Raw genomic sequence first — 26,408 nt, forward strand, 5'->3', positions numbered from 1 at the left:
AAAAATCACTTTTAGTGGGCTTTATTTATGGGTGATAGTCTGTTAACACAGCATTTTTTTTTCTCAGTATCTTTGCACAGCAGCTTTAAAAAAACGATGCAAGTTCTGCGATTTTTTTTTTTTTTTTTTTTTTTTTGTAAAGTTTGTAGAAATTAGGTATTAAGTAGTCTGGTCTGTTTGTAACAATTATTACCAACACCTTTTAGTTCATATGAAATGCATCAGATTTGTCTGTGTTCTTTACAGTTTTTAAAATGTTTTTGTCTTCAAGACCCATTGAAATAATGAATACATTACTCCACTGACACAGTTGCACTTTCAATCTTTTTTAATTTGATGATGAAGAAATGAAGATGCCTACAGATTAAATCCATGTCCAAGACTACATAAAGTAAACCCCAGGGAGCTTCTGTTCCCTTGTGCTCTCTGTGCACCTCCCCAAGACAGTGGGGAATCATTACTCACAGGTTTGGATCTGTCAGTTGTCTACTGGGTCAGCCAGAACAAATTGCTGTGCTCCCGTTTTCTCTCCATAAAACAGGAATGACTCTGCTCCAGCACCCTGCAGAGGTGGTGTTTGGAAGTATACTGAATTTATAAAAATGCTTTGAGATTCCCGCATCAAAAGCACCTTGTATGTGCAAAGCATCTTACGATTTGTCAGTAGTAAGTGCTACCATTGAGGTTTCTGCACTTGTACATTACAATTTCAGTGTAATCAGGAAGTTTGCCTCCTTTCTGTGGTGCTAATGTTTATATTCCTGTAACGTTTTGGGGCTAAAATGGCAGGCTTATTTTAGCTATGCTATCTGCAGAGAAAAAGCAGCTGTCTTATCCCAGTATCTCAGCATGACACAAAGCATGGCTATGCTGATTAATGTATTGGGGAAGTTTCATATAAACACAATTTAAAACTCTGTTTCTCAACTTCTGTGTGCTTTCTTCATTTTTATTTTTTCCTTCAAGGTTGGTTTGCAGTGATGAAAAGATGCATGTAGCAGCTGCATTATTTTCTTATTATCATTTTTGCTTACACTGTTAATGATTCTGCACCAAGCCTGCAGGCTCTGTCTGGGCAGATGTGTCGGGTTCTTGGTTAGATGAAGAGGAGCTAACGGAGGGAGAGCAGAAAGCAAATTGCTGCAATGTGTGCCTATAGCTTGGAAACAGGAGGCAAAGAGCTATCCAGGCAGCCTGAACCTTGGAGGTGGCAATCACTACAATCAGGACATTGCCAAACTATAGGACTGCATACCATATACACAGCCTGTGCCTGTTATATATGGGTTAAGATTAGGGCAGAGAATCTCCCTGCATGCCTTTAGGATGTATGGATAGGTGTGGTGCTACACTGAAATTTATGTGAAATTTATATTTTTGGTAATGTTGCTTCTGAGGGTGGACAAAACCTGACACATGCAACCAATAATAAATTTATAAGATATTGGTCCCTCACTGTCTCTTTTTCTCACCAAAGTACCTTGCCACTGTGTTTATTTGCTGGATATTTCTTCTAATGCTGGCCACAAACTACTTTTTTTATTTTTTTTTTACTGGCTTTGAGTTTTCAATTACTGTATTTAAGTTTAGAGTTTTCAATTACAGACAACGAAGAGAATGAAGAGCAGAAGAAAAAGTGTAAAATGCATACTTCTACAACAACTTTACGGATTCCAGAAAAAGATCTGGACCTTCTGAAATCAGTGAAGCATCTTGTCAAAGTGGAGCAAGTGCAAAACAAAATAAAACAAAACAAAAAAGGCAAAAACAGACAGAACAAAACAAAATCACATGTATGCTATGTAAAAGGAATAGCATCAGGGACAGTACTACAATTCTGCTGTCTAGAACATTAATGCATCCTTCCTTAGGCTATCTAATGCAGATTTAGTCAGCCCATCTCATGTAAGGCCTGCTGGAATTATAGGCATAGGCAATAAAAATGATCATATCCTTGGCACTGCTTCCATATGAAGAGAGGTTTAAAAAGAGTACTCAGTAGAGAAGTGAGTGAGTAAGAAACAAAATATATTGGAGGAATATATAAGTGGAAAAGGGTAGAGGAATATTAGTCAAATGTGCACAATCTAGAACTAGATTCTAGAACTAGAATCCTGTATATATTGAGAGAAAGGAAAACTAGAGCTGATAAATAAAAACTTTTCCTATATAAAATGTCCCACTGATCTCATTGCTATAAAAAGATATCAAGATGATAAAGTCCCAGCTTTGTGACTACAATGATGATGAGCTGTGAGAACAGCTTCCAGCAGTAAACGTGGGTGGTAATTACTGAGCTCTCTGGCAGTCTCTTGAATGCCACTGAGAAATCTTGGGCATTGGAGGGCTCGCTGAGAAGCTTTATGCAGTCTGGGTCATTCTCTGTCCAGACTTCACTGGTCCCTGGGGCAGGATGGTGCTTCCCATCTCATCCAGAGGATGCCCTGTTGAGACCTCTGCTTCTTTTGGTAGACTTTTCACTTTAAAGCTCAAACTATCATTGCCTTTTGTGAAAGTCTCGCTTGCTAAGAGGTTGCAGTGAAAGTGGTACAACCTCTCTCTAGCACAGTGAGCATGTTGCTTGTTTCCTCTGAGAATTTCCAGTGGGAACTGCTTCACAGCCACCTGTGATGTACAGGGAAGACTGTAAGTTTGGTGGGATGACACAGAATGCCAAAATTGGTCCCAACCCCAGATGGAAACATTCAGTAAGATTCTCTGTATATGTTTAAAAAATAATATTGACAAAGAATGGCAGGGAGTCTACATGTGTGCCCTAAGAAGAGCTCACATCTTGGTCCGGTCTCACCTGGCTCTTCTGTTAGCCCACAGTTTCACCTTTCAAGGGGCTGCTGGGGGAGGAAATTTTGGGAATTTTTCTATGTTGGGAAGCAAAATGCCCATTTTATATGCTGGGGATCTGCTGGGTGGTGTGAACAGAGCAACCAGCACTTCGTCTGTTAACATGGCTCTTCCTCCACGCTCGCCCTCCTCCAACACAGGGAGTTTCACAAGCTCTGTGTCTCATAACCACAGTGTGGCTTACTGAGCGGGTGGAGGATGTAGGAGAACCTATGATGAATTGCAGAATGAGCTGGCCCTACAGCCAGTGCAGCCACAGATGTAACTTTACTCTCAGCAGGGCTCGCTCCTTTTATCTGGGAGTTCCCAAGTGCTTCAGCTGCTTCTTTCTGTGGGTAGGAGAGAAGGTGATGATCTCTCTTAAAAGTAACATTGCAAAAAGGAAAACAATGGACTATTTTGGTTGTCTGGGTTATAGCATCTGGCTCTGAAAAAGAATGAGTGGACAGCCATCGTGTGGTGTTGGGAACAAGCAGCCGGCCGTGGGGAAAGCGTGGGCTGCCCCCAGCAGGTACCTCCACCTAGTTTCAGCTGACATAAAGATGACTATAGGTCAGAGGGGACGTTTAAAAATCATCCAGCCCAACATACTGCTGTTCCTCGCATTCACAATATTAGATGCACTAATAGCATTTTCTGGTGGTTACCTTTTATTTTTTGATCTTTGGGGTTCAAAGGCTTGTGGCTGTGTTTCAGCATGTTTTCCAGTCTAGGAGATAACTTTTCTTAGAGGACTCGGTGAGCTCCTGCTGTTCCAGAACCATGCAGTCTGAGCATTGATGTGCCAAGACACACGAGGTGCCTCAGCAAGTGAGTACCTCATAGAGTAAGAGGGCCATCAAACTTAGGACAAGGTCCCTTCCTTCAAGTACACCCCTACTGCTGCACCTTCCCAGAGTCCTGCGTGAAGGCTCAATGATATGGTGTAGCACGGAGGGAAGCCAGAGACCTGTGCTCTCTCCCAGTGAAAGTAGTTCTCTAAGGAAGAGGGCAGAAAAAAGCCCAGATCAGTGTTTTGATGTGCCTTCCTCCCTGACGTGAGACTTTAAACAGACATGGGTGTGAACAAGAAACCACCTCATGAGTCTGGTTATTCTGATCGCCGACCTACAGCGTCGTATGGCAAGGTGTGTTGGCAGCCGTGGTCCCTGCTTTGCTGGTGGAGGCTCTCACTTACAGGCTGAAGACTTTCTCTCCTGGGGCACTTTCTCTTCATGGGGGCACTACCACTTAAAGGCCAGAATGATGGAGGAACAGCTCTCCCCTGACTTACCCCCAGATCCTTTCTTGGGGCCTCACCTGAAGATATACCTTTTTTTTTCTTCTCAAAAAGAGAGTTCTGGCAACCTAGCAATGCACCAAATCGTGCATTATTGTGCAAAATGTTTATATTTGAAGATTGTCTAGTTCCTTGTTGACATAATAGCGGCCCAAACTACTATGAAATGCTTCTCAGGGGTCAAAAGTTTAGGCCAAGGCAGAGGAGTGCAGATCTGAGTAAATGCTAAGAAAGTGGTGGCAACTGAAGTGAGTCATCAAGCAAATTTTTCAACTCAGTTCCCAGAGACCCACATTTTCACACTAAAAAGCAAATATAAAGAAGGCAGAGACTTTCAGGACATGGTAAAGGTCGTTTTCTGGAGACAGCATCGAAGGCTGGTGATGATAGCAGTCCTTGAGAGCCACAGCCCAGACATTATTTCCACACAGCTCAGCTGCTCTGAGGATGGGAAGAGCGACTAAAGAGAGCAATCAAAGCTTTTCTTTTGGGTATTTCTGCAAGTGACACTTGGGAAAGGCTTTCCACGTCCCGTCCTCAGCTTTATGTCAAATAAAGGCTCTGGCTGAGGTCAGACCAAAGGTGGATGAGATGCTCTGTTTGGTTCCCTGTGACAAGGCTGCTAGCTGGGTGCACCCGAGGGATGGGGCAGGGGGTTTCTGGCTGCACGTACCGTGTTTTGTGGAGTCCCAGGGCCTCGTGTGTGGGACCAGGCTGACAGCAACGCGGCCCGCGCTTCTACCTGCAACTGGGTCAGTAGGGGGAAGTCGTGAAAACACGGTGTAGCCTCAAAAGAAAACAAACCAAGCAGGTCATAAACATGTCAAAATTTACACCCGAACTCGCAAACGGTTTTGATGACTTTAATTACTCCGTACACCCGCTCTGAATGGCAATAACAACACTCCTGTTTGCTCAGCGTGGGGAACCGCAGCAAGCCCTGGCTCGGCATTTGGAGGGTGGCTGCAACGAGTGAGGAGTGGGGAACAAACAGGGGCACACTGCCAGTGCTGCGGGAACAGGGGAAACTGAGGCAGGGAGAAGTGAAGAGATTGCACAGGAGGTGAGAGACACAGCAAAGAGCACAGAGTCCAGGCCACCACGCTCCTGATAAGATGCACTGCCCATAGATCTCTTTCCCTCTTGCTTTCTCTTGGCGTAATTAATGCATTGGGTTCATTACGGACTTGGGTGAGAGAACTAAAGCCTAGGATTAGAGCCTTTGGGCAGGCCCATGACTTAGTGCACAGCCTTCATAAGCAAGTCATCAGATTAGGCTCTATTAAATCTAAAAGGTTGTTCGCTCGCAGGCTAATGTTCCCCTCTTACTTGGGGAGGGGAAAATCAGTATTTTTTTCTGGAGAGGAGGGTGCATTTTAAGTCAGATTTAGTGTAAGTGCAGTACAGTTTTCTCTGTGAAAAATGAAACCTCGAGGTCAGCCTCAGAAGAGGGTGTAACCCCAAGCTTTGTTCCATTTCTGCAAAATCTTTCTAGCACCGGATCAGTGCATCAGGCTGAGCACATCTCCGCCACTAGAATTCGGACTGGATCAGGAGTTTAAAACATCTCTACCAAGCTGCGCCTTAAATTAAATGCCCTGGGGTTTGAAAGAAGACATAAGAAATGCTAATGTTTTTTTTTTATTATTATTTTTCCCACGTACATTAAACAAATGAAAAAAAAAATCGATACTTCCGAGTTCTTTTGACAAGCATGAGCGTGATATGTTTGTGAGGAAGGCGGGGGTGCTTGCCCAATTTCATAACGATGTGAGCTGGAGGGAAACCACAAGGTTTGGTTTGGAGCTAATTACCTGTGGATGGCAGTAAGCAAGGATGTGAACAGGGAGCAGAGTTGCCAGAAATTTGGCAAGAAGATTTCTAACATTCATGCTATTACACCTCAGTTCCCACCTACGTGGGCAAAAAAGCCATTGCCACTGGCAATAAATGGCACATGGCAGGAAAAAAAAGTAACCAACAAGATTAACAACAGCCCATGCTCTGTCCTAGAGGTCTGGGGAAATGGAACTGGCTGTATGAGGTGGGTAGGTTAAGTCATTGCTGCTTTGAAGAATTAAGCACAATCTCATTATAATCACTAAAATTCAGAGTGCTCAGGTTCATGAAGGAGATAATGGAGGTTGTGGACATTAATTTTACACCAGAAACCTGCCCGTGGGCATGCCTTTATCCTGCTACAGTTAATGTCACCCTCCCAACCCTGCATTTCACTCATGGCCAATGTAGCTTGAATTAGGAGAAGCTCCCATGGAGGAGATCTCTGCCAGCCCATGGTATCCTGTGCCTGCACCCCGTGCTTTCCCCAGCAGGGCTCTGGGCTTAGCTGAGAGCTGCCCCCCCACCTCTGCTCTCCTATCCTAGTTATCCAAATGCATCTCCCCAGTCCTGTTCTCTCCTCTGAGGGGCTTCGTCTTCCAGCCACAAACCATCCAGGCACTGCGCCTGGCTTGGAGGCACCTCCTGAGGAAGCAAGCAGATTTTCTTTGCAGAAGAGCTGCCATCGCTTGCCTGCCATTTAACGAGTTTGTTCCAGACAGGCATCAGGTAACACTGGCTCCTTCCCTGTGGCCACTCTCAAAAAAAAGCCGTGCTGATGCGGATGCTGAAGCGTGGTGCCAAGAGACCTCTGAGCCCAGCCCAAAGCCTGGTGCTGGTTGTTGCTGTCCCGCTGATTCCCTGGCCGGTAATCGGAGCTGAACCCGAACATAGGTTTGGAAATTTTGCTGGAGCTGGAGTGGAACCAGCAGCAGCCACAGCTGAGAGCCGTCCAGCAGTGCATCAAAACCCATGGTGTTTGGGCTTCCTGTAGAGAAGGGAACTTGAATCATGATTTGCATGCCTGCTTGCTAGGAAGAAGACACGATCAACCACTTCTCCCTGCCTTCCCCCTCAAAGTTTTGCCTGCTGCGCTCCTCAGGCTGGCAGTGCCACGAGGCACGCCACGAGGCACGCTGCTCTCACCCATGGTCCTGCCCCATGTCTCCCTATTTTCACCACCCAGCTCATGAGGTGGCTCTGCACCCACCCCGAGCACACCGTGCCACCCCAGCACGGCTGGACACAACCTCTGGAGCTGAGGGCCAGCTCGCAGCAGGCAGGATGGGGATGGGACCCCCAGCTCCTCACTCCCTGGTCACACTGGTAGCTCCCCAGGGGGCCCAGTTCTTGCTTAGGGATTTATTTTTTCCCCGCAGTGAATGTGTTTTTCCATCGGGATGAGGCCACGCTGGGAGCAGCCTCTGTTTTGCCCTGTGCTAGCTGGCGCATCTGAGTAGAAACTTGTGATAAGAGTGGTCTGTACTTTGCTACTGAAAGAGTTTACCAAAAAAAAAAAGGAAAGAATTTTTTTTTTTTTTTAATTGCCATCTGTGTGTAAGCCACCTAAACCATGCAAACCACAAAGAAAACAGCCGCTCGGAGGTTTGATTAGGCCCAGGTCCGGGAGCACACACCCAGCGCAGGCTTCAAAAAGCCCCGGGCTCGGTGCGGGCGCACAGAGCAGGCAGGGCGTGCAGCGGGGCGCCGGGGCCGGGCTCACCTCCCCACAGAGACCCTCCCGGTGAGTGCCACCTCTGCTTTCGGGGCGCCTGCTTCCCACACGCAGCCTCAGCGGGAAGGACGCCGCGTTACAAATTGCCCTTTTGGTTTTGGGAAAGCTCGCTGTCGACCTCACCCACTTTGGATCTTTTTTTTTTTCTGTTGCAACACAAGGTAGGTCTGGAGACTAACAGGAGACATCACAGTTATTTTGCATCGTCCTGGGGGTACGCAGAGCTCCCGCAATTTCCCCAACCAAGTAGCTCTGTCTCGACGGCTGGTCTGGACGTGCCAAGGGATTTTTGAGTAGGCGACCTGCAGCAGGTGGGGCCTGCCAGGTCTGGTGCTGCTGGGAAGGATGAGCTGTGCAGAGATGCCTTGAGCTGTGTTTTTCCCCAAAAAATAGGCAGAAAGGGGTCTCTAATTCTGGTTACTGAGCTGCCCCTGCTTGTCTCGAGGTGCAGCCTGCTGGCTGCCAACTTGCAGCATGCAGGAGAAAACCAAGTGCTCACTGGAGCATCTGAAAGCTCGTTATACCTAAAACTGAATTATTGCTATTATTAATATAATGCATAGCAAGTGCAGCGACAATACCCCAGCGTGAGGCCACCGCTGTGGTTAGCACGCTGTGCTCTCTGCTGCGGGGCTGACTTTGTGATGCGCTGCTGCTTGGACAGTACAAAGCCAGCTCAGTTTTTGGCTGAATTTGCATTACTGTGATGAGCCCGTGTGTTACAAGGGGACGGGGATGGGGAAAAAACCCTCGTGGGGCTGTTGCCACCAGAGGCTTTGCCATTCCACCTGTTAGTGCAGCACTGCCCAGCATCGTTCATATATCTGTGGCTAAAGCTGGTCTTAATTTCTCTGTCTTAGTATTTCTGTATAGGTGTTAGACAGATGGTTTCTTTTGGTCTGCTTACATATTTTTACTTTCCCTGGTTGTCTGCTTTGAAAGGAGGATAAATAAAAACTATTTTGAGTTTTGCACATCAGAAATTCAGCAGCTATGTACAGGGCACGGGCGGTGTTTTGGTAACACAGGTACTCAATTTATGTCTCTATTTGACCCTCCAGGGACAAACATAATTCTACGTGTAGGTCTTGATAGAAGATGTAAAAAAGCTCCGAGCACATGGTTATGGCTATTTTTATTTCTTCAGTTTATTTTGAGCAAGTACTCTGTGCTGAGATTAATGTTCTGTTATTGCCAAGAACTCACGCTGCAAACCTCACTCCTAGATCATTTGTATTCATTAAAGTTGCTCCACGGAGACAAAAAAATGGAAGGTTTGGGTCTCAATTGTTGCTTTCTGAACACAATCATTTTTCAATAGATGAAAACAACTGCTTTACATTTGTTGGACAATTTACAAAACCCTGCAAACATTTGCTGCAAACAGCCCCACCCAAGAGTGCGCAAAGACACGAGGGGCAATTTGGACCAGAGAGCAGCCCAAAAACCCACTTAACGTCCCTAAGAGAAGCTGCTTGCAGCTTGCTGAAGTTAGCACAGGTGCTTTAAGCAGGCACATGGGAGAAACCAAATGGAAAACACACAGAAGTGAGCACTGTTTCCCCCCTGGAAAAGTCGGGGCTCGGTGGTGGCTGCGTGACTGGGCTCTGCTTTTTGTGGAGGCAGCCTGGCTCCAACACAAAGCAATCTGCAGCACCAAAATAATAATAATAATAATAATAATAATAATAATAATAATAAATTTCTTTGTTATGGGGGTATAATGAGCTGTTGTACAGGACCCACCGTCGCGCCGCAGCTTGCAGATAAGAGTTGCTGCAGGCAGAGTGCAGGGGATGCTGTTATTGGTCACTGCAGGGGATGCAAATATTTTAACACTGCAAGCTGCCCCTGAAGGCAGGTACTTTTCCTTGTTAGTTGTTGTTAGGCAATTTGAGAGAGTCGTGTTGCTTTTTCTCATGCAGCTTTTGGGAGTTATGGTGCTTTCAGATGACTTTCTTTTTTAATGTGTGCACTGGGGACTCTACATCTTATTAAAAATGAAATCTCAGTGACTCTAGTAAGTCAAAGGATGCAATCAGCACAGCGGCAGAGAGGAGCCGAAGCCCTAATTTAGGCTAAATGTAATTTTTACTGCATTAAGGATCTTTTCCGCCTGTCTATTAGCAAAATGGAAACATCTCAGTAATTCAAACCAGTGACATCAATTTCTGCTTGGTTTGCTCATCTCCTGTCCAGACTCATTTCAAAGGGTTACAAAGCGGTGTCAGAAAGCTAACCATGAGTCCCAAAGAGTTTTTTATAGAAACAAAATAATTGAGATAAAAAATCCACGGTTCTGTTTCAAATCAGTTATTTTGCCGCTATCTTTCCTCCCCAGGTTGTGGTGCCTCCTTCAAGACCGAGCTGAGATTTGGCTGAAGATGGCCCTTGCAAGCACAGTGAGTACACACTGACGTTGCTGTGCAATCTCAGTTTTTCCTTCCCCCAACATCAGTTTTCTGCTCCCAAAAGCCAACTGTGCTGCCCCACCATAGCAGTAATGCAGAGCTATTTTCCATTCCCCTTTGCAAGCTTGGAATTTTGCATTTTGTTACATATTTGAAGCATCTCTTGGATGCGGGCGCATGTCAACCCATCTGAAACCCACTGTATTTTGCTGGCAGCCTTTGTACTTTCCCACCTAAAATGGGAGATGTTGGGGATCTTAAGCTACATCTGGTGGAGAGGGGCAATTTTATACTTTACTGGGCCACCTCAGCATGAATTTATCTAGTGTCCCCCCACAGGTCACCCAACCTAGCAAGACCAGCCTGGATTATTACAGGAACAGCACGGTGATGTCCCTCTATGCAAACCCCACCAATGATACGGAGCTCATGTGTGACAGAAGGCAGGTCTGGCAGTTTGCTCGAGCCTTCCTGCCTGTATTTTTCTGGCTCATCTTCTCTGTGGGCACAGTGGGAAATGCCTTGGTCGTTCTCATCTACTGCAAATACCGCTTCAGGAGGAGCATGATGGACCGCTACCTGCTGCACCTGGCCGTCGCAGATCTGCTCCTCCTTTTTACTCTCCCTTTCTGGGCCAAGGCTGCCTCCGACGGCTGGGTCTTTAGGAATTTCTTGTGCAAAGTCGTCAACAGCATGTACAAGATCAACTTCTACGGCTGCATCCTGTTCCTAACCTGCATCAGTTTTGACAGGTACATCACCATCGTCCAGGCAACGAAAGCTAAAACGTCCAAGCGGAGGCGGCTCCTGCACAACAAACTCGTGTGCTTGGCCGTCTGGCTGACGTCCATCGGCCTGTGCATCCCTGAGATCATGTACAGCCAAAGCAAGCAAGTCGGCGACATGACTGTATGCAAAATGATGTACCCGCCAAACGTCAGCATGGTCTTCAGGGTCGCTGTCCTGGCTCTGAAAGTCACGATAGGCTTCTTCCTCCCACTCCTGGTCATGGTTATTTGCTACACCCTGATCATCAACACCCTCCTCCAGGCTAAAAGATGCCAAAAGCAGAAGTCGCTGAAGATCATCACCATGATCATCACCGCCTTTCTCCTCTCTCAGTTCCCATACAACATCGTTTTGCTGGTCAAGACCATCAACACGTACACCGGGGTGGTGTACAGCTGCTGGGCCACCAACGGGCTGGACATTGGCCTGCAGGTCACCCAGAGCATCGCCTTCCTCCACAGCTGCCTCAACCCCTTCCTCTACGTCTTCGCCGGTGAGCGCTTCAGGACGGCACTGGCCCGGCTGGTGTGGAGGCCGAGGGGCCAGGAGCAGTGCTCCTCCGTGTGCGACAGCCAGGAGCACAGCTCCAACTGGTCCTTCGCCATGCTGGGGCGGCGGCGGGTGAGGAGCTCGCTCACCCTCAGCACCCATTTGACCTCCTCCATTGTTCCTGCCTCATGCCAAGTCTTCGTCTAAGCCAGTGCCGCCCGACGGGTACCAAGCACGGCCTTTCGGACACTGTTCCTGCACCCCAAAGACTGCCTCGGAGGAGGGCTGGACCTCCTAGGTCCATGCGAGCTGGTGCCAGTGGCAGCAAGGCCACCAAGGGCTCCTCACGCACCTCCTCCGTGCCGTGCCTGGACAGATCAGGCCTTGCCGCGCAGGGAAGTGAAACCTTCAACGCCATGCAGCAAGATGGAGCCGGACGTGCTGTGAGCAGAGCTGACAGAGGATCAGAGCCACCTTTGAGACAGCTCAAAGCACCCAGCCCACCTGTGGCTCCAACCACAGCCCAAAATAGCAAGCCCCTCAGGGAACCACAAGCCCGGCTGGAGCAGGACGAGCCTTCTTCCCAGCCATGGCGAGCGGCGGGAGGGAGCTGAGCCCTCGCAGAAGACCAGCTCCACATCAACTCGTTTGTCAGCCATTGCTTGGTTTCGGCATGTGGAGGCTGCTCCCTGTGCTCATGGACACAATTCTGCTCTGTGGGACTGGCGGCTCTTGTTGCAAAGGAAAGCTGATCCTCTGTGCTCATTACAGAATTAAATCCCCCTGCATTTTAGCTCTTTGATCTAGGGTGAAAGTGGGCTCAATTTATTTGCTGCAGCTTGTATTTCTCTGTATTGGCAAGCCATGACTCGCAATAAAAATTTAAGGCCACTGGATATATTGAGTTTTCTGTCCCTGAGAAAAAAAATGCTAGCAGCCAAACCCCAAACCCATGACTCAACAGCCTGCCCGTTATGAGCTGGTACCTTTGCTAGGGTGACAAAAGACATTTAACCCAAGACCAGTAAGACAGAGTTGTTAAGTTTCAAAGCTACTGTTAATGACATTTTGGTTGAGACGCTGTTCTTTGGGCTGGTAGAGGCAGAGGTTCGGATTTTGGATGAGCTGAGGATGGCACCATAAGGATGCAGGTACCCTGCTTGCCATCGCAATTCCCATCCCTGGCACCCCTGAGCATTGATTACTTATTTTAATCCTCAGGAGGCTTCCTTTTAAATAATCAATTTTAATCTTCAGCATTTGGTGACTATTTTCTTCAAGAAGAAATTGTTTGCATTGTGTATTAATCATTAAAGCGTCTTGGTGAACACCAGTTTTCTGCAAGGTCTGGCACTACTTTCCTAGCTAACACATTAAATCTGGGCAGACAGGGTTCTAGTCTCATATTATTATTTTTTTTTCCCCTTTGGGAAGGAAATGGTGAAAGACGCATGCATTTTTTTTATTATATGTGCTTGGTATTTTTGTGATCTATGTCGAGCTCAAGTCAAGTAGCAGCTGAAATTCCCTTCAACGGCACCATCACATACACTGAGGGGGTGAACGGGTGGTGTCTTTGCCTATGATGCCATACCAATTTCTCACCCATACACACAACCTGTTTCCATCCCTGTTTGAGAAGGAGCAAATAGCCTCCCCTATGTTTTTAATTCCCAGTAGGTTTGGAAAGCCTAAAACCAGAGGCACAACGCACGCTGAAGTACAATGATGCGCCCGTCTCCCCGCACAAAATGGGGGTGCAATGGCTTGGGGCATCCATGCTCCGACCCAGGGGCTCCTCGCTGCCCCGACAGGCGAGGGTGACAGCCCTGGCTGCCATGTCGAGCTGGGAGCTGCTCCCAAACCTCCTCTTTTGTACGGATTAATTGCCTCGGCACTCACATTAAGTCTTTTAAGCCATTTTTACCCTCCCCAAGATTTTTAAAAACTTCAAATACACACAGCAGATCACATAAAAAATCCCTCCTGAGCTTGCCCATCCACAGGGGGAAAGGGTGGAAAGGAGGACCTGGGAAATCACCCCTCTCCTGGCACTCCTCTCCATAGCAATTATTCAAGCAAGGAGACTTACCCCGCTCCCAAATACCTTCTGAACTGCCGTCCTCCCAAAAAGCAGGCGTGCAAACCCAACACCCGGCGGCCTCGAGCTGCGGGGTGGCGATGAGGCAGGGGCTCCTGGGGCAGCTGCGCTTCGACGTGCAGGTAGAAGCTGCGCCTTCGCTCGGCAAAAGCGTGGTGGGAAATTCTCATGCTCGGTCGGTGAGTGAAACTGCTGAGGCTGCTGACACGGCGGTGAACTTTCAGCGGGCTCGGGGCCGCCGGGTCATCCCCCGGTCACGTTGCGTCCTGCTCTGAGTCAGGCTGCTCCTGCTGGGGCTCGGTGCAGAGGTGGCTGCTCCTCAGGGACCTCCTCCCTGCCTTGTGTCCCCTCTCCCCACCCCGCAGCCAGACCCCAAAATTTTGCCGTGTGGCCCTGTCCTCACATTTTCACCCCACAGGCTGTGCCGTGCATCCTCTGCTCCTGGAGCAAGACATGTCACACTCCATCTACCAGGGTCCCTGGAGATGGGTTTGAGTGTTTTTGGCCGCTTTTTGAGGTGTTTTCCAAGTTCCTCCATGCTCTTGCAGCACGAGGTCACGCTGCAGCTTCACGCAGCGGGAGCTGCACGTTGCGGCGCGCCAGCCAGGCTGCGGTGCGGGGAGAGGAAGCGACAGGACATCCGTGAGAGACTTTCACTTTCTGCAGACAAAGCCACCAGACACACGGACGGGCTTTACTGGAACGCCTCTTCCAGAGAGCAGAAAAGCTGCAGAAAGGAGGGCGGTGGGCGCTGCAGCCACCACCAAGGTGCAGCGAGTGGAATTTCCAAACCTTGTGTATGGACTACACAGGGCGACACTTGAAGGACTAATATCGTCGTCTGGTGGCAGCCACGTGTTTTCACAAGGTCCACACAGCAGAATGTCGTGCTGGGCGTGCCAAGCCCAGTATTTGGGGCACAGGCAAGTTAAAACCCATATAAGACAGCATTAGGGCTGGGAGCGTCTTGGCCCTAGCACCAAGGAAGTCGTGTATTTGGTAGCGCAAACTGCACTTTTGCAGCTCTCTCGTGCTCCAGGCTAGGCGTCACCAAGACTTGATCGTAGGGCAGCCTCTGAGCGTGGTGCTCGGGGCTGCTGCTCCTGCTGGAGCGCAGGGACGGGAAGCGGCGCGGCCTCTCTCCCCCAGCAGAAAACTCCCGTGAGGACACAGAAACAAGCAGCACCTGAAGAAAGCTGCGATGAGTGATCGTGACAGGCCTGGTGTGCTCCTGACCGCATTCAGATGGCCCCCGCAGGTCGGGTTAGCCTACGTGTTTAACACATTGTGGGGCTGGGTCTACAGATGCAAACAGATTTTTTTTTTCCCACCTCCTTCAAGACACGGAGCAGAGGTGACATGTGAAGAGCACCTCTGACTCACACAGCATTTCTTTCCCTCCCACAGCCATTCAGCATAAACACAGCCTTATTTTCTAACATTTTTCCAGCCTAGAAGTAGGTCATACAATCTACCTGATTTATCTTCCAGACAAAGCTATCTCTACATGGCACAAAAGGGGCATACACTCAATGATGTATGTTTTTATTTTTTTAATTCCTGAGGTTATAAAAGGAAAAAAAGCATCAGGAAACAGTCCAATACACAACCGTCTACACCTCCGTGACTGCACAGACTGTGGTATACATACATCTTTTTTCCTCCATGTAGAACATGAAATTTGATGTGAATGGGGTTTGCAATTCTTTGGCAGCTAAGATTAAAAGATGTTTCTGAACGAGCTACAATATAAGTGATTGAGCATAATTAAAACTATAGTGCAATTCCGATTTTAAAAAAAGAAGCAAAGTCAGGCTTTTGTAGCTTTGCTGCTTTGTACTGTGGTACAACCTTGTGCAATATATCTCAGTGATTTTTCATACAGCAACACTGAATAATGTTGAGTAAAAGAACATTGTCATTTTCTTAAAGCAACTATATTCTTTCCTCTGCACAAACCTCTGCATAACAACAAAAAAAATAATATTATCCTTCACTGCTCCAGTACACAGGAAAAATGCCCAATTGTTTAAGCTGACCACAACATACACTCTCTCTCCTGTGGGTGTAACATCCCCTTAAATCAATTTTGTGATTGATTTTAAAACTTTCTTTTCCCTTAATTGCATTGCTGGGGATGATCTATTAATAAAAGGCCAAATTCAACAAAACACCTGAGTATCTGTGGGTATAAAGGTTTATTAGTGTCAAAGGCATACCTCACACGAACAGGTTCTTTGTGAATGGGGATATAAAGACCTCGACTGAACCTCTTGCACAAACCTACACTTCTGACAAGTCCTCCATCAGGTTTCTGGGACAATCAAACAAAGTTTGGTAGTGAAGACAGGTTCTTTACTGTCTTCTCTGCACAGCCTCTGAGGTGGAAGTCTCTCATCTAGATGACAGTGGGTTTCCTGCTCTTGAACAGTTCCTTCAGACAGCTGCAATCTTGTCTGCTTGTTGCACCTTACCGTTTGAGTATTTCCTCTATTGAAACTTCTGCTTAAATACTCTCCCCTGTTAAAAGCAAACATTTTCTTTTCATCTACAAACCACAGGTCCTGGCTGCCCCTCCTAGTCCTCTTTCAGAGAGTAAAAAAGCCATGAAACTACTCTCATGAGGCAGCTACGGTACTGTAAAGACTCAAATGCTAAATAAACATAATCCAGTGTTTTTATTTCCTGCCTCCCAAACACAAGTTTCAGCAAGCCTCAGGACTGTGTACAAGGAAAACTTGCAGAGGAAAATCTGGCTTACTAGATGGAGCCATAGACTTTAAGAATTACATAAACATTGGCTTAAGAATATTTGCCACCTGATGAAAAAAATATTAAGAGCTAGGATGCAGAGGAAATCCAGAGGCAAGCCTGTCAAATAATTCTGAATAGAGATAAGAAATACTTCCGAGCAGAGATATATATTTTGGCCTAAGACATTTGACAGTGTCCCTTTAACTTACATTTGGCATTTTAAGAAAGATACCCTATTAAGATTAGTATACTAAGTAATACAACAGCAAAACACTTTTAAAAATCAAACCTAAAAGCTTAAAGGAAAACTGCAGCAGACTTCAGTAACAGCCCTGTGAAAATTGCATAGCATATGGTACACAGTATTCCGCTTTTAAGCAATAAATAATTTCTTCTTGCCTCATTAAATATAAAACACAGCTTCGATGCTGAAATCTGCCATAACTCATGAAGGGATCAGTGCGTCGTTTATTGCCTGTTTCAGTCTCTTGTCCATCTCATCTTCGTGCACACAGCCAGGAACGGGTCTAACTGCATGGTAGCCCGTTAGCTCAGGAGGAGGAGGAAGCCAGCTCGCACCTTTCACTGACCCCTCTGCCCAGCACAGCACGTCTCCCGTACTGGGAAGAGGCATCTGAAGAGAAAGCTTGCCATGAGCCAGCAGCCTAGCTGAAGGCCCCCTGACTTTGGCTTGGCACCACCCAGACTGCAATTCCTTCTCAGAAAGCCCTGTGTGTGCAACCTAAAATCTAGGTGGCCCATGAAGGGCAGTCATTCTTTCACAGTCTTTTGATCAAAGTATTTTGACCAAAGATCAAAGTATTTATGCATTGCTAACAACTGGGATGAATGATTAGCAACCTTCATCAGCAGTAATGTTTTCTTTTCTGTGATCAGAAATTTTCCTCTACCTCAGCTGCAGTGTAAATTTTTTTTGCAGTGTAAATGTCAAACACTTGTATGGTGGATCTCTATTTTCAAACAACCGCTCTATTGTTGGAGAATCAGATCCCCCACAGAGAGCTCATTAGGGCTGGATGTGCATTCGCTTTCAGACGGACCTTCTGAGACTGATTCAACCATTACTGCTACCTTCCACTCAGTCTAGAGAGAGAGGCAGCACTGGCCTCCTCAGAGACTGTGCTTTCACGTGAACGTGATAGACTAAGGTGCTAGAGCAGGAAAAAGGAATGCTCCTCTTTCTAGTGTCACACAGTGAGCAGTACTTTATTCTACAAATTGTACCCCTGATTCTGCCACTGGTACTCACCGTAAGAGCTTATTTCAGTGGAACAACTTACAGAGTATGGTGAGCAAAAGTGAAAGGAATTGCTGCTTCGTGTTTCATTGCTTTGTAACTGGTATGCAATACCAGAGCATTTATAAAAGCCAGTTAAGACTTACCAAATCTTAGTCCAATATGTAAAAAACCTCTACATTTGCTGTTTATAAAAATTGAAAAAGATAAAAAATTCTAGATGGATTACAGTATATGCCTGTGAAGACTGGAGTATTGCATAGTTGCTGCTCTGACTGTAAGAGCAGTAGAGCAGAACAGAAATGGTTATGTTTACTCCTCGGTGAAGAGGTGAACAAAAATACACTTTTTTTCTTTAAATTTCCTTTTGAAGGATATTTTTGGAAGAAAAGTCATTCAATTTTCAGTAGAGAATTTCAGTTTGCATTTAGACACCTCCACACTTATTTTTCTCCCCACGGAAAAAAATAATAATATGGTTGGAACATTATTTGACCTGTTAAATCAAACAACATGGCTTTTGAGCAATCTGTACACAGTACAGAACCATTAGTGTTCCTAAAAAGGCTTTGTTCTTCTAATGTATACATGCTCTCTAAGTGCATTATAACTATTGCATAGTTTCAAAATCTTCAAACAGTGGTCATCATAATGCTTACATATACATAAATAATAGCTTTTCTTAAAAATGTAGTTAAAAATAACACAGTATATTCAAGGCTATGGAAAATCACTTCCATCATAGATGACAGGTCGCTCAATAGTCAAGTGATAAAACACTCTTTTTGAGATAAATCTGTCAAGAAACAAAAGAAAGGAAGATGATCACGTTAGCTGAAGGCAACTAGACAGAAAGCCTTAAAAGTTTATTCAATCTTTCAGTTCATACTCGGGCAAAAAAAATGACGAGTGTTGAAAACAAGTCTGTCTGCACATGGGCTGTCAGGTCTCTTGTTAATAAGATTCTGACTAAACTATCTTGGAAAGAACCACAAATGACTTGCTTACTTCCATTTACCCTCTCAGAGGTCAAGACAAAAGAATAGAATTCTGCTATGGGATGAGAAAAAAACAAACAAAGAACAACAAGAACCAAAACCAAGGCTGAAGATACTTGGTAAGCAGGGAGCAATTTCTCACACCTACTTCCAAACATCACAAGAATGGTACATCTGAACAGTTCCACAGACTGTAAAACCATGCTTATTTCACCTTTTACACTCACGTGGGACCCACCTGGAGAATGTGTTGTCAAATATCAGTGTGTAGATTCCGGAGTTTCGAACTTTCACCTGTCCTCTGATAGTTTCCTTATGAGAATTGCAGCGGGTCATTGGAATAAGAACCTGGAATTCAATACAAATCAAACTGAAACTTGCTATTTGACCTATTAAGTGACATTTACCTTCAGAAACCCCTAAAGTGCATATAAGCCTGCAAAACTATTTATTTTCACTGATTAGCATTCAAAATTCACCCAAAGTAAAATCTCAGAGCGTGACATCTGCGTTCCTTTGACATCCTCTTTCCAGCATGAAGTTATGGCTATAAATCTCAGCTTTAGAGAGATTCAAGTGCTCATCTTTTTGCATTTTTTAAACAAAGCAAGATTACTAACATCATCAGTGCTACATTAAATCTATACAAACATATCCAAGAACAGAATTAGCTACTTTATGCCTTTTCGTATACACTTTTATACTCCCTGTATTTTAAGGGTGATGGAGCAGATCCTGCTGGAAATTATGCTAAAGCACATGGGAAACAAGGACGGTGACAGGTGACAGCCAACCTGGCTTCACTAAGGGCAGACTGTGCCTGACACATCTGGTGGCCTTCTGTGACAGGGTTACAGCACTGGTGGGTAAGGGAAGAGCAGTTGACATCATCTGCCTGGACTTGTGCAAAGCATTTGACACTGCCCCCCATGACATCCTTGTCTCTAAATTGGAGAGATGTGGATTTGATGGATGGACCACTTGGTGGGTAAGGAATTGGCTGGATGGTTGCACTCAAAGAGTTGAGGTCAACAGCTCGAAATCCAGGTAGAGACCAGTGATGAGTGGTGTTCCTCGGTGGTCAGTATTGGGACCAGCACTATTTAATGTCTTTGTTGGTGACATGGACAGTGGGATTGAGTGCACCCTCAGCAAGTCTGCTGATAACACCAAGCTGTGTGGTGCAGTCGACACCCTGGAGGGATGGGCTGCCATCTACAGGGACCTGGACAGGCTTGAGAGGTGGCCCTGTGCGAGCCTCATGAGGTTCAACAAGGCCAAGTGCAAGGTCCTGCATCTGGGCCAGGGCAATCCCAAACTCAAATAGAGGCTGGGCGGAGAATAGATTGAGAGCATCCATGAGGGGAAGGACCTAGGGATGTTGGTTGGGGCCCCCACCATAAGAAGGACATGGAGGTGCTGGAGTGAGTCCAAGGGGGCAGAAAGATTCTCAGAGGGCTGGAGCACCTCTCCTATGAAGACAGGCTGAGGGAGTTGGAGTTGTTTGGCCTGGAGAAGAGAAGGCTCTGGGGAGACCTTATAGTGGCCTTCCTGTACCTAAAGGGGAACTACAGGTAAGTTGGAGAGGGGCTCTTTATCAGAGAATGTAGTTAGAGGACAAGGGATAATGGCTTTAAGCTAAAAAAGGGTCGACTTAGATTAGATATTCAGAAGAAATTCTTTACTCTGAGGGTGGTGAGGCACTGAGACAGGCTGCCCAGCGAAGCTGTGGATGCCCCATCCCTGGAGGTGTCCAAGGCCAGGCTGGATGGGGCTTTGGGCAGCCTGGTCTAGTGGGAGGTGTCCCTGTCTATGGCAAGGGGGTTGGAATGAGATGGTGTTTAAGGTCCCTTCCAACCCAAACCATTCTGTGATTCTATGATTCTGTAAGATAAGCTTTCTCAGCAAATCTTAACCGTTTAGCTAAATTTACAGCAAAAGTGTGTATAACCATCTATCTTGCTGTAAGCCCCTAGCAGAGATAGCGGTTTTCATCTCAGAACAGCAGCTGATGCACATCAAGAACAACCCTGTGCTACCCAAAGTTATGTTAAATAGATATATTAAGACAGAACCAACACGAAATCTTAAGACTTTCAGATGAAGAAAACATACATTTTACCTGGAGTTAGTTACCCTGGAGTGAACTGGCTCATGCTGCATAAATGTCTTTTATTCTGCCAGTGAAAAGCCTTACAGCTGTCCCTGATATGGTGTTAAAACAGCAACTGCCCCATCTTCATTAAAACTTTGGAATGAGCTGAGTAACACAGATTCACTCAAAGCATAACCCTCATAAAATACAGCGTGTATAAAATCTGGTACCTTGGGCATAGGCAAAGTGATTTTGCAGGATATGGGAACAATATCAAGGCCCTTAAACATGAGATTAACTGTAAAAAGTGGAAGTAACCCACCCATTTATCTGTTTACTTTTGGCCTCTGCTTAAAAGCCTGGCAAGATAAGCACTAAACAACTACAAATTAAGCAATACTAAAGAGGGAGAAGAGATTAATTTTGCAGGCTTGGGCTTTTATTTTTGTTTAATATTAGTGAGTGAATTTCAGATGTGACTAATAGAAGTTATAGTGCTTTGCAGGCAACACAAAATAATTAAAGATGTAGCTCTGCCTCCAGGAGAACTATAGCTTAATTGGAGAAACAATTCCTTATAATGCAATTGCAGCTGGCACTATTGTGGAGACCTACTGGCTGTCCTGGCTGATTTCTCTGGTAGCCTACTGAAGTGTACTGCAGTTTCTAAGGTAGTAAGGAAAAAAAAATCCCACTAGGAAATAAAGGTCTTACTTTGCACTGATCCAGTGGTGTGTCTTCTGATTCTTGGTAGACAACGCTGAAGGAGATGCTTTTAGGGTCTGAAGAAAATACCCAGCTTATTGTTAGCCCCATCTCTGTAACGGTGATGGGAATGATACTGTAAGTGCTGGATTTAATGAACAGCTCCCTGTTGCCTTCCCCAAAATTCAAGATCTCCTCCACTGTAAGGGGCAGCTTGATCCTGTTATGGAGAAAGATACAATAATTTGAAGAGATTGAATCTAATATTGTGACAGAAACAATAATCATTATTCTGTTTTCTATCTATTTGAGGCAGACTCCACAGCAACTTTGGGACAGGTCCATAGGATGTGGGAAAATTCATCCCCAGATGAAAGCACAGAGAAGATGACTGATATCAAACACTTTCACTGCTCTGGCAAATGTGGGTATTAGTCACTTACTTATTTCATTTAAACTAGAAAAAAATTGTGCTTGGAATGAAGCTTTTTAGCACTTTCATGATTTTTAAGAGTCTGCTGCCCTCTACTGTTCTTTTTACAGAAAAGTTTAAATGGCGTTTCAGTAACCTACTTTACTCCCTCACTAGAAATCATTTGCACAGGAAACAGGGATCAGGAGTGCAGAGGGGAAAGATGGATGGAATGTGAACAGCAGATTTGTCTAGATCCTCTGGAGCACTTATTGCTACAGCTTGGTCTGGTTTATCCAAGCAAGCTGCATAAAAGCTGATTCAACGTACCTCCAATGAAAAAGGAGGTTCTCAGCACTTGGATGATCCTGACTCCTGAGGCATTTTATTAGCCTACCTCATTCTTACCTCATTCAGACTGCAGTGAGGACCTTAAACAGCAGAACACTGCTTGTCTTTTTCAAAGGAAACCAGTGATTTCTAAGAGCTGAGAATCTCACCTACTTTATACTAACTAAAACTGATCTAACACATCACTCTTCAGGCCAAATAAACTGCTTCCCAAGCAACGAGCTCACAGTAAATCACAGTACCGTGATGTGTTTATCAGCAGCTATCAAAACCTAACAGATTTGCCAGAAAATACCACACAGTCACCATGATCATTTCCTGTTTTAGAGTAAGAAGTTCAAGCTTCCAGTCATTCATACACAGTGGTTAGGGATCACAACTCGTTTATTATGAGAACTGTTGCACTTTGGCCAGAGAGGAAGCTTTCCACTATAGCTGGGCTATACTCTGCCCCTCCTCAGACCACGTTCTGCTGGGGGACACAAGCAATCAGCTCTTCCAGGAGTCTGCAGGACATGTTCACATAGCTCGTATCTGAGTTTGGAACTTTATCCTTTCAGCCTGGTAGTAATGAAACTGTTCTGCTTACATGATTTCTCCTGACTTCAACAAGCTTATCTCAGCATCTTGAGCAACTTGCCACTCTTCTGATTCATCATAGGTCGAAGAATTGCACGTGCTGTTTCTAGGACAAGAAAATATAATCAAGTGGTCAAATATCATCTGCATGCATAGGTCTTCCTGAAGCAGAAATGTTTTAATAGCCTTGATGAGAAACTCTAGAATTTTATTTTGCATGCTCTAGTGACAAAACTGCCCGGGCAGAAGTACAGCCCAGTTCTGCTAACCACTGTGCAAAAATGCAAAACAGCTCCTATTCCGCTTTCATGTGCTAAGAGGAAGAGATGCGTCCAGAACATCTCTTCAGCAGTCTCAGGATATACTCCCTGTCGAGACGCTGACAGGTCTTAAAGCTTCCCTGATGGGTGTAAATCTTCATGGGGAACAGAAACAAACAACACCATCCAGACTCTTCTCTTAAACAAAGCCTCCCCGGGGATATGACATTTGTCCTGGATTTAATCTGTGAGCTGTTTCACCTGCATTTTATCCAGTTCCTTATTCTGGCAAACAGTACACAAAACATATCTTCTCACTGTAGCACCACTATCGTTATCTCCTTTTCACACAAAAAATACTATATGATTCAAATACACCAAAGAAGCTGCTGCAGGATGACAAAGTTTTATGCCTCCCACCCACCACGATGTGTCCCAGAGAATGAAGGAAGTAGATGGAAGAATCTCCCATCCACTCCTTACCTCAAAAAGTGTGCCTGCTCTGAGAACACACCGGAGTAGCACCGACTATGAATTACACGGCTGGGGCAGAGAGGTAAACAGGAGAGAAGAATGAATTTTGAGTCAGTAAGTAAGTTAGAGCTTCTCTATCTGATACTTACTTTGTTTCCTGCACCTTAGCAGGCTGGTAGCTGAGACAACTAGGCTGTCATTTTGCCAGAAAATGCCCAAGATTGTTATCTACAGGGAACCAAACACTTGGTACCTTCCAAAAGCCAGTGGAACCTAATAAAACATGCTTTTGAACAGTCAAGTCTGATCATATAGCAAGGGCAGAATTGTTACACATTCTGTAGACCAATTCTCAAAACCAACACAGAGCTTAGCATTTCCTTTTAAATCCTAGCGGGCATTGCTCTACAAGCAGCAGTCCTGAGTGGAAGAGTGGGAGAAAAGATCTCCAGGTAACAGCACCTTCATCTGTCATTATCAGCGTCTGCATTTACTGTGTCAGCACTCGCAACATTACCTGCCCACTGAAATGAAGGAATGACACAGTCCGTGTAGGTGCCTAAGGGTTAATATGCCTCTCTCCATCATATTTGAAAAGTCCTGGCAGGCAGGTGAAGTCCCTGGTGATGGGAAAATGGGAAACTTCACTGCCATTTTTAAAAAGGATACACCAGAAGGTAGGGCTGCCATCCAAAGGGACCTGGGCAGGCTGGAGAAGTGTGCCCATGTGAACCTAATGGGGTTCAGCCAGTCCAAGTGCAAGGTGCTGCACCTGGGTGGGGGCAATCCCAGACATGAGGACAGACTGGGAGAAGACCTGATTTAAACTCATGATTTCAGAAGAACTCATGATTTAAATGGTCTCGTCGAGACCATTTCTTCCTATACAACCTCTTCACACTAGGTGGCAGCCTGGGGAGCATTATGAGTATGTGCCACCACACAGACCTCTGGTCTACCTGTTGAAATCCACACCCTTTTAAAAGCAAAACGAAGCGGGACTGATAAGCACGAAGTACTGAAGCATATTAAAAACACTACAACAAGAGAACAATTCAGCATCCTTGAGGCACAGACTGCTAGAGGCTGGAAGGGTGTTTTGGAAAAAAAAAATCACGCTTGTCCTGTTATGCTTTCCCTCAGGCATGTGCTGTTGGTCATCCAGGCTGGGCTGGATGGTCTGGCCCAGCTGGGCCTGCTGCTACCTAGCAGGTCAGACACATCACAGGCACCCTAAATTAGCTACCCACCTTCCATTCCAGCCCATCAAAGGGAAAGGAAAAGAAAAAGAATACAGTGGAGGAACAGAAGGGAGAATGCACAGACAGCCCTTGGAAAGAGCAGGAAGAGAGGCACAATTTGGGATGAAGCACAGAGGACATGGAGCTTGCTGAGTTCACAACAGGGTACGTGAGAGTATCTTGTCTGAAGGAGTTCGTATGGTTGCAAGGAGAACGGAGGAGTCATGGGCTGACCCTGACGTACTTGAGGATGAGAAAGTGTCGTGCAGACAGCTGATGAAATAGAGTGGACAGAACTGCAGATATCCCGCGGTGGGTGTCCTGCACATAGGTACTTAGGAAGTCCCAGCCATTTCTCAGAAAAAAAAATAAAAAAATAAAAAAATCAGGATTTAACTATGCTACATTCTGAATGAAAACAAACAAACAAAAAAACCACACACACACCCTCCCACACACACACAAAAATGCTTCCTTGCCTTGAAACGGGTTACGCTCTATCTGTAAGAGCAGAGGCAACTGGTGCATGCACAGAAAGCAAGCCAGGGAAACCATCAGCCAGGACAAAGGGCTGTCTCTGTGCATCAAGTGACAACATGCAAAAATCTCACGAGATACTTTTAGTGCTGTGTTATGGAAGAGCTTTGGCAAAGGCCCTGAGATGAAGCCAGTTTTCAGCCATCAGGCAAGTGCAGCGTTTGCCAGAAGTTCAGAAAAGAGATTTCGAAATAACAGGTTGGGGTTATCGGGGTGCCTTCCAGCCCCTTCACCAGCAGGTGGCAACAAGTATGATTATCAGAATCAGCACCAGAAATAGTGACAAGCCCTCAAGACCTTAAACACTGCACCGTGTGTAGGTCACCAACATTACAACCAGCTCTGTGTGTAACCCTAGCTGATTTCAGTGGTGAGCTACCTGCTCTCAAAAATGAACTTTTTTTTTTTTTTCCTTTTTTTTTTTTTCCTTTGAATTTTCTCCTCGCTCAGTTCTTTAGAGGATATTAGAGGGAAACCGAGGCAGGACAAGTAGCTCAGTAACTTCAGTAGCTCTTCTCCAATAGCTCTGAACATCTTCTGGTTTTCAGGAATTTAAATGGGCCTTGTTGGTAGAAAGGGCTTATTGTTGGCCCTCTACAACACGGCGGGACTTCATCTTTTCTCAAGGCAGACACTGACATTCATTTTAGGGTACATATGCCACCACATAGCTAGCCACAGCTTTGTCATACTCATATCCCATTCTGCATCTGAAAATAACTGCTAAAAACGGGCAGCTGTTGCAACCTGGAACAGTTTGTTAATATTTAGCACCTTGCTGCAGATTTGTTTCTCTGAGACAGGAATTGCTACTACGTGTACCAAAGCACAAGGGAGAATTCAATGTAATTTTAAAGAGCATTATGGGGCCATGCATTTCTTCTGCAAGTGATCTTCTGTCAGTAAATGACGCTGTAGGGCTAGGCCAGATTTGCAGGTACCACATCCAAGGACACAGAGATGCAAGCATAGCGCTCTGCGGGGCTGAATCCCCACAGCACTGCAGCTCTGCACAGGCTGCTGCAGAGACCTACCTTCATGGGCTGTTTTTTCTGCACACTGCCTCCCTCTCTGGCAGAATCTGTCCATGACAAAGGCTACAACTTTTCTACACTGAGCACTGCTTCTGAAGATGAGTCTGCAAAGTTTACCAAGAGCAGTGAGGCTCGCTAAGGAAGCAAGCACAGCTGATAAATGCACCTTGGAAACACATCTAGGAAACCACCTGGAATGTCGCAT

The 26,408-nt window shown here is 45.7% G+C and overlaps 2 protein-coding genes across 14 annotated transcripts in view; one reads left to right on the plus strand and one right to left on the minus strand.

Moving 5' to 3' along the window:
* The first annotated feature begins 7,731 nt into the window (after positions 1–7,731).
* Positions 7,732–11,993, plus strand: CCR9 (C-C motif chemokine receptor 9). 2 transcript variants are annotated; one of them, XM_021270309.4, is made up of 3 exons: positions 7,732–7,876; positions 10,057–10,117; positions 10,466–11,993. In XM_021270309.4, the coding sequence occupies exons 2-3, from the start codon at positions 10,100–10,102 to the stop codon at positions 11,609–11,611; spliced, it is 1,164 nt and encodes a 387-aa protein (XP_021125984.3). In that variant the 5' UTR covers positions 7,732–7,876; positions 10,057–10,099; the 3' UTR covers positions 11,612–11,993. The 2 variants fall into 2 exon arrangements, with proteins under 2 accessions (XP_021125984.3, XP_021125983.3); XM_021270308.4 differs by lacking the exon at positions 7,732–7,876 and having other exon boundaries at positions 10,006–10,117.
* A 3,050-nt stretch (positions 11,994–15,043) lies between these two features.
* Positions 15,044–26,408, minus strand: part of FYCO1 (FYVE and coiled-coil domain autophagy adaptor 1) — a 48,681-nt gene continuing 37,316 nt past the window's right edge. For 8 of the 12 annotated variants that reach the window (XM_072033393.1, XM_072033384.1, XM_072033388.1 and 5 more), the window contains 6 exons: positions 24,877–24,987; positions 23,401–23,460; positions 22,668–22,763; positions 21,325–21,535; positions 18,754–18,863; positions 15,044–18,313 (listed from right to left, as the gene is read on the minus strand). In XM_072033393.1, the coding sequence (XP_071889494.1) occupies positions 18,238–18,313; positions 18,754–18,863; positions 21,325–21,535; positions 22,668–22,763; positions 23,401–23,460; positions 24,877–24,987 (664 nt within the window). In that variant the 3' untranslated portion in view covers positions 15,044–18,237. The remainder of the gene's footprint in view (positions 18,314–18,753; positions 18,864–21,324; positions 21,536–22,667; positions 22,764–23,400; positions 23,461–24,876; positions 24,988–26,408) is intronic. The other 4 variants (XM_072033394.1, XM_072033392.1, XM_072033395.1 and 1 more) reach the window with 3 other exon arrangements.

Source organism: Anas platyrhynchos, chromosome 2 (assembly GCF_047663525.1).
Source record: "Anas platyrhynchos isolate ZD024472 breed Pekin duck chromosome 2, IASCAAS_PekinDuck_T2T, whole genome shotgun sequence".
Classification (NCBI taxonomy): Eukaryota; Metazoa; Chordata; class Aves; order Anseriformes; family Anatidae; genus Anas; species Anas platyrhynchos.